The 8696-nt window shown below is 38.3% G+C and overlaps 1 protein-coding gene across 1 annotated transcript; it reads right to left on the bottom strand.

The window, feature by feature from the left end:
- Window positions 1-1314: 1314 nt before the first annotated feature.
- LOC311081862 (BTB/POZ domain-containing protein 8-like) lies at window positions 1315-8087 on the bottom strand. The gene is made up of 2 exons (XM_084112563.1): window positions 7462-8087; window positions 1315-6890 (listed from the first exon to the last, which is right to left on the bottom strand). The coding sequence occupies exon 2, from the start codon at window positions 6676-6678 to the stop codon at window positions 5941-5943; it is 738 nt and encodes a 245-aa protein (XP_083968689.1). The 5' UTR covers window positions 6679-6890; window positions 7462-8087; the 3' UTR covers window positions 1315-5940.
- Window positions 8088-8696: the final 609 nt, after the last annotated feature.

Below are 8696 nucleotides of genomic sequence, written 5' to 3'. Positions count from 1 at the left end.
TTTATTTTGTTGGATTTTAGTTGGACTTGGTCAGAACTGTTTCAGAAATAGTTATCTGCCTGATGCCTGCTGCCTTTGGGCTCATTGATGTTGAATTTAAATGACGTAAAATAAAGACATGTTATGTTACATTGTGATGTAATGGTGTTTTCTGGAAGGGACTAAAGATCAAAGAACTTTTATCAGCTGAAAGGCAGAATACAAATGTTTTTTATTAAGTTTGACATTATATAACAGTTTCAGGTTATATTTTAGTGTTGATAACATGTCCCGACCCACACACAAACTTATAATTGTCCCATTGGTTTGTTTGATGGTGGTCACCCTAGCGCGCATGGCTTGTCTGACCTACTGAAACAATTGTGTGAAAATAGGCTAATTTTTCCATAAATACTATGTTTGTCCAAACTAAAGTTCGTTTTGGGTTATTCTTATCAAGTGTGACTATCACACCGGACAGATCAAGAAAGGTAATTCTTGCTTAGCTGTGGCTGAGTCAGCAAAATATTGCAAGCACAACCTAGCCTACTGGCTAAAAATAGCATAAACTTCTTTAAATATTAGAAATATGTAGTTTTAATTGTTAATTGCAATTATTTAACCTTTAAACTGGTGTAGTAATATCCTCCACAGGAGCGTCAGCCAAGGTAGGAGAAAAAAACATTAGCCTATAACAAACTGTTAGTTATTACAAAATGATCAGGAGTGGTTACTGTATCTTCTATTGACACTCACTGTACTCACTTGCAATCCGGACAAAGATTGAGCTGGATGGAAATTACAGTATGAATAGATTACATAGAGGTGAAGGAGTGAAATTATGGAACAAATATTGGACGTTAAAGGGATACTCATCCAAACGTGCAACCTTCACCATTAATACCAAATATCTGAATCAATAATCAGATCTCATTACTATAAATTTATTAAATATTTAAATAGATTAAATATATCTTGAAATATATCTGTCATGAAATAATGCAGTTTTATTGTGTCTTTCTTTCAAAGTAACTCTGTAGTTCATTATTACTTAGTCCTCTCCCTTAATAAAACGTAACAAGTTACTCTTGACCTCCAATTTTTATCCTTAATTAAATAAACATTATATTGCAGGAATAAAAATAAAATAAAAAAAGTATTATACTTTCATTCTAAGTCATCTACATTATCTTACAAAAACAGGAGATTATAGGAAATGAGGAAATGAGTCATAAATATGTGCTGGTATCTGATATTATTTATCATTACAATTATGATTTGAATTTATATATATATATATATATATATATATATATATATATATATATAAAAAAAAACTACAACCAACAGTTTAAACACACCCATACAACATTGTAGAAATGTCTCCAGTGATTAATTACAATATATCATACATAAAACAGTGATTATTAACTTACCTCAGAAATGGTAACCTCAGAAAGTATTTAACTGGCTGCTACATGTGCTATAAAGGGATGACAGATGAATCTTTGAGAATCCACCACCACATCAGTTGCTGTTATGGTGCATCATCAATAGATGGCACCATTGCAACTCGATAGTCTGTCTAAAACAGGTCTATCCCCAAATAATTCAGCTGCTTCTAAAAGGTAAAGAGTCTTTAGACAATGAACACAATGAACAAAGACAGAAATGAAAGAACTAAAGCACTGTAGAAAATATGACAGATAAATACTAACTCACAACTCTTGCCAACACAAACCCTTCATACACCGTACATATAACTCAATGTAAAAATACATCATCCACAGCATCCCAAGAAAATCAGATCGTCAGCACGTAATTTACTAAACCTTTGTGTCTGGAGAGTCCCATACACACACACACACACACGCATCCTACCCTCAATTTCTCCCTCATGTGTCTTTTAGACACCTCCTTTTTTCTAGTTGCCATGACATCATCAGTAACCCAGGAAACCCATTGAAACCAGAGGGACCCAGGAAATGAGGTAATGGTTCAGGAATGTTGGGAGAAAAGAGTTTCCCCACAACTGAAATCTCCCTGTCCAGAGGAGAAGAGCAAACAAAGCAGCTCTGTTCACAGCAACATGAGGTCAACAGTCCTTAGACAACAACAACACATTACCCATAATCTAATTACAACCAATATCAATGTGAAAATCAAACAGTTACAAAGTTAAGTCTAAATATGCCATAAATTACATAAATAAATAATCCAGGACTAAAAAAGCTGTTGAATGTGAATTTGCAGTCAATTTCCCCATAGGAACCTGATGAACCATCATAAGGTTTAAAACCCTTGGCTCTGCTTCTCTTTTGACCTCCTATTTATATCTAATTGATTCCAATTATAAAGTTAAAATTGTTTACTTTTGTTTTAATTCCTGCATTATTATACATATTCAATTACATACTGCCATTCTAAATAGTATCTTGCAAAAACAGGAGATTAGAGCCCGACTGATATGGATTTTTGGAGGCCGATACTGATATTAGGGAGTAAAAAAGCCCGATATCGATATATCGACCGATATTATTTATCATTTGTGTGTACAAACTTTTGACTGGTACTGTATATAGAATACACAGTATACACAAACAGAATATATATATATAAACACACATTTTGCAGTGATCACTCAAATGTGGAGATCAAACACTTGTGTGACAAAGATATGTGATGGAGGTAGGGTGAATGATAGAATGAGAATGATACATTTGAGCTGTAACCAAACTAGTTTGCATTGCATGTTCTACTCTATATTGTATTATAAATACTGTTGCATAATCTTCACTAATGACTTCGTCTTTTAATTTAGTCACGTTATATAAAAAATAACTTGTATCAATAAATATATCAAAAGTATTACTGGCAAAACCTTATTATCTTCTATTATTAGTCTTAATTCCTCTAGTCTCTACTAATGGAGGAAGAACTCTTTACTTTTTTTTACTAAAGTAAAAGTAATAATACCATAATGAAAACGTGTTTAATTACAAATACAGTAGGCCTACTTTTATACTATTTTAAATAAGTAGTCAGCAAAATATACTAAACGTGAAACTAGGCTACTCTTTATGCAAAATTGCCCTATATAAAGTGTTATAATTATATAAATTATTAGAATATTTCTTGATGTTGAAACGTAGCGTTATAGGCAGAATGCGCTTAAACACTACTCCGGACGCGGCCGTTGTTGCTCGCGTCGCACCCTAGACACGAAAAAGCGCCTGTTACAAAGCAGAACGAGGCATTAATTATCTGAGATTTGTCGCTCGCGTCGCGCCGCATCCAGTGTAGACCACATCACTGATTATAATGGGTTCAACTGTCTTTAGTCGCACCGCTCGCGTCCGGTGTCTTGTTCAGGCAGCAGCAGACAAGCGGTGTCTTAACGGCAAGTTGCTTACTAGTACCAGTGCGGTCTGTTGAATGGTGATTTAACGCTATGTTGTCACCTGATGAGACGCAATGTTATACAGTAAATAATGTCCACATCTTTTACTCTCACAACGAGCTTATCATACTCATTTGCTACATTAGCTAGCTAGCCATGTTTCATACCTTGTCAGTGGAGTTAAAGTTAATGTGTGCGCATCTTACACCGTGTTTGAAGTAGAAACCTCCTTTTACTGAAGTGAAAGGGTTGACTGGTGTCACTACAGTGACATGGGTCACCATTAGCAAACAATAGAGCACGCTTTGCTGGACAAACTATGTAGTTACACAATACGCCGATACCGATATATCTGCGATAGGCTCATATCGGCCGATATAATCAGCAGACTGATAAATCGGTCGGGTCTACAGGAGATACAGTTTGCAGTCAATTCCCCCTTTTTGAAACAACAGGAGTTTTTAAAGTCCATTTTCAAATGATTGTTGAACCCTTTATTACATTAACATTAGCCACTGATAAATTACTGCATTAACTGTCTATTGGCAAGATCTAAGAAAGCCTGGATTACCTGCAACAGTGTTTCCCAAACCTGTTCTTAGAGGCACACCAACACTACAAATTTTCAAATTCTTCCTATTCAAACACGCTTGAATCAACTCATCAGACCTGCAATGGATAGGTCAGATAAGGGAGACGTCCAAAATGTCTATTGTTGTTTTGCCTCCATGCACAGGGTTAGGAAACACTGGCCTAAAACAATGCCTGCTTAGCTATTTGGTTGTTTTTTAACATTAACTAATAACCAACATGGCCTAAGTGAGGCTATTGGCTAAAAAGGAAAGTCAATTCAGAGCAGGCTCTTACATTTTGATAAAAGATTAAGACTATCTTTCACAAGCATTCACATTATGACTAATCAAGGAAAAAAAACATGGTCAATTTTGTTTTCATGTCGAAATACTACAGAAAAGTAATAAAACGGCACTAAGCCATAAATATGTGTAGCTTTTAAATATGTTTGAGGAAGAGAAATTATAGGTTTATGCTATAAAAAACTCTTCAGGAAAGTGCTTGCAACCCTAAGACTCAAAATGATAGCATTCAGAATGGATTAGACCACATTAATTACAAACAAACAAACAAAAATGACAGTTTGAGGATAAGGGTCAAATAGCAAACATCTGTATAATGCAGGTTTCAGTCATGTTCCTGGAGATCTACCTCCCTGCAAAGTTCAGCTCCAATAGGCCTATGTCACGAAAAAATTGAAGACCGGAAGTACGTCTTTTAGTAGGGATACGGCTCTTCCGGTTAGCTCTTTACAATGGCGGAGTCCGATAGATACCGCTGGACCAAATCTCTCCGCAACCTGCCTAAAGTCACATATGACGATGTGGTTCGGATAGTAAATGAAAACTCTCTAGTGGAAAAGCGTGAAAGCTGAGTTATGGCTGTCTACATCCTGACGCAGAGCAACCCGGTACACTACAACAACAGTGGCGGGCCGTTCGCCAGTAAGGTAAACGTTTCTATGGTAACAGCGAGTTGGACCAATCAGCAGACGTTGCTGCTACGCTTAGGATTGTGGGTAGTGTAGTTTTTTTCATAAGATTGCAGATAAAACATGTTTATCTTAAAACAAGGTTGATTTCATACGAACTTATAGCTTCTACAGGAGCAAAAACCTTTGTTTCACAACCTCATAGCTCGTGGTCAGTCTACCTTGGATGGTTTAGACATTATGGCTGATAATCTAAATCCTTATGGAGAAATACTGTTGACCGGAAGTTCTGAATCCCTACTCCGCGTTCCGGAAGCAGGAAGTGTGACATAGGCCTATCCTAATCAAACACAACTGAACCAGCTAATTAAGATCTTCAGGAAAACCTTTTAATTACAGACAGGTGTGTTGGAGCAGGATTGAAACTGAACTGGGAGGAAGCTCTTCATAGACAGGATTGGGCAACCCGGGTATAATGCAAGTGCAGGTATTAAGCCGCGTTTCCACCGCAGGAACTTTCCCCAGGAACAAGGGACTTTGTGGTGGTACTGAGTGTGTTTCGACTGTAGGAACCAGTGTTAAATGAAGTTTGGGGTGAAAATTTCCCCCTCAGAAAGTTCCTGCTTGCGAGGTACTACTTTTTCAAAGTTCAGGAACTTTCGGGGGTGGGACTTGGACACTGAACATTCTGATTGGTTGATTACACGCAGAATTTTATTTCAACCACAATTTTTAAATGAAATTTGCGGTGCATGCAGTAAGATTGTTTGCTATTTGAGTTGAAAAATACGACCGATGGACCGACGACAAGGTTAAGGCTTTATTAAGCTTATATGAGGAGGACGAAATCCAGTGGGAATTGGAAAGTTGTGCACAGTCCTACGTCACTGGACTAATTTGCCTAATCTGGGGAAAAATAGTTCCTGGGAGAAATTGTTGTGGGTCATTTCGGTGGAAACGTGGCTTTGGACAGTATAGAGTTTCTATAATAGTTTAGGATATGGGATTGATATTGTATAATTAGTGCACATGCTTGGCTGATCGAGGAATCAGGCTTTTAATGATGCGTCTCAAGTTCCACCACAGTCCAGTCGCCTTGTGGGGAACTGGCTTGGCTGCTGGGGGAGTAACTACTGACTGAAGCCACTGTCGCAGCGGAGCAGTCGAAGTGGGACATGATGTGTGGCCACAGGCTGCTCTCCAGAGGGCTGAGGATTCCCCCTCCCTGCCCAGGCAGGTACAGGAGTGGAGGACAGCCGTCCTCCCCGGCCAGAAGCAGAGTCTGGTTAATCAGCTGCTGGACCATGTCCAGTTTTGTGTTCCAGTCCAGCTCCTGTGGCGGCGGTCGGCGAAGGTTTCCGTTGGCAACTCTCAGCGGTAGGTCCGTCGGGATCGAATGGCCAGTCCGGTTGGGAGAACCTTGTTTTCCCCCAGATCTGTTCTCCTCATCCTCTTCCTCCTCTCTGGTCTCCATGGCCTCGTAGATGGTGCAGAGTCCAGATGAGGGCGCCAGGAGACACGATGGTTGCCCTTTCACCTGCGGCTGCTGTTTGACTCTCTGTTGCTGCTCCATCTCAAGCTGGCGCTGCAGGAGCTGTCGGCGTAGCCGGTGTTTCTGCTGCTGTTGTTGCAGCTGCAACTGAAGCAGCTCTCGACGTTGCCTCTCCAGTGCCCTTTGCTGTTCCTGCCGCTGCCTTTCCTCCTCCAGACACAGGCGTTGCAGCCGTTCCTGCTCCTGGCGCCGTCGAATGTGTCTCAACTGCAGCTGGTGCTGCTCTAACCGTCGCAGTTGCATGTTTGGCACCAATGCAGTCAGTGGGAACCTCGGAGGAACATCAACATGCTGGACATCGATACGAGGCTGTGGCTGCTGTAGCTGCCTCTGTTGGTCCGGCAGAGGAGCAAGGTAGTTATTGTCATTAATTTCTTGGATTAGTCTTGGATGGTTACCATTGTCCTGTTGGCTAAGTGAAACTTCACCAGTCTGTATGCTGTTCCAGGGTTTCCCTGTGGACAGTCAAGAGCACTTGCAATATGCGTTTACTGACAGAAGCATTTGTAATGACGAAGGGTGTGACCGAACAGGAACAGAGGAAAAGCACAGACAGAAAGAGGAACAGGCAGACAAGAAAAGAAAACACACAAACCAAACAAGTTAGACAAAACTTAATGAAGTCTGGAATCGAGTTTTCCCGCACATCCTTCCTGTAAACACCTTTGAATATTTTTAAAAACTAGCAAACCATCACATGAGGAATATTCTGTGTTCAATACATTCTATACTGTGGCATTCTGTTGGTTACCAAAGAAAATTTATACTGGGTTCTGTTTGTACAATCAAAAAAGGATCTATGCGCCATGTGCTCTCAAGCGAGAGAAGCTGTGGATAGAGCTTAAATTTAACTTTCAATATTCCTTTCAAGTAATATTCAGTCTACAATGTTAGATTGTGCAGCTCAAAAATGTCACCAGCAAGATTCAAGAGTAGTTCATTCTGACTGAAAATATTGTAACTGTAAAGAAATCTTTCAGAGTTTGAATGTTAAGCCCAAAGTATACTTAGGATTTTTACACGTACGTGCAGATGTGCATTGAATTTGTTTTGCACTAATCAGTTGTTCGACCAGGTGTCAACACTGGCCCAGGTCGTTGTTCCACAGTAGAAAACGAAACTAAAAAGACAGAACAACAAAATAACGGAGAGTGCAACAACAACAGATGCCCGCATTGACAAGCACTTGTGAAAGGGGGTTATGAGATAGCCATAACTTTAGTTTAAAAGAATACAGAGACATGTTTATTGGTCATAACTTCTGGACAAAAATAGCGAAGACAATGGACAAGGATGTAACTTTCTAGAGCGCATGTGTTGATCGCCTGTGCTCGTGCACGCTATCAAATGGAGTATACTCAGATTTTTGTGTTCGACTATACGCATACGCTGCCATATAGCCTATTCAAATAAAAACAAACAAAATATATATGGGCTTCATTCTGGCAATTCAGGTATGTAATCAAATAAATGAGGTGAATAAATTAATAAATATCTAAATCAATTCAAGAATTGGAGTGGGTTGCAGAGAGTCTGATTGTTTGGAACAGTAACTGGGATTAAAAAAAAATGTAATTGGCAATGTAGCAGAACTGAAATTTTCACTGCACATGTACCTGAAATACATTTATAAACTACCTGAATAGGACTTAAAAATGTAAATGAATCATATATAAATATAATAAATAAAAAAGTAATTATAATAATGTTATATAATATATTCATTAAAAACAATAAGACAAATATATATAACATAATCTAAGTAAAATGTAAAATATAAATGAAATAAAGATAAAATTCCATTAATGAAGGCAGTTTTTCAGGGTAAATGATACATGCATACATCCACATAAAATGATAATAACCTAAACTTGCTCATTTCTAATCTTTAATTAAAATAATGGATTTGTGGGAATTTGGAGAAAACAACAAAATCATTCTCTCAATGTTTGTCACCTGGCACACATAATTTCACATAACAGAACAGACAGGGAGCTAAATGGATGATAAATTGTACTTTGTTAATTTCACCTCCAGATATTTTTGATGTAAAATGACTTTTTTTGATGACGGGTGGTTAAAAAAAAGAGAAAAGAAGTGCAGAGTAGATGAGTGAGAGAGATACTGAGAGATGGAAAAGGAAAAGCAAGAAAGAAGGTTCCCTGACACACCCTTACAGGACCAAATTTAACATTCAGGCAGGTTTTGAAATATTTGTGTCAAGTTTGTGTTTATGCATTAATGTCTAATGATACTACATG

Source organism: Abramis brama (genome assembly GCF_963993115.1).
Source record: "Abramis brama genome assembly, chromosome: 1".
Lineage (NCBI taxonomy): Eukaryota > Metazoa > Chordata > Actinopteri > Cypriniformes > Leuciscidae > Abramis > Abramis brama.
The sequence above is the reverse complement of the archived record's forward strand: the minus strand, read 5'-3'. Positions and strand labels throughout refer to the sequence as shown.

Coding starts and splice junctions, on each gene's coding strand:
- LOC311081862 (XM_084112563.1), bottom strand. CDS start 6,678: ATGCAACTGCGACGGTTAGAGCAGCACCAGCTGCAGTTGAGACACATT.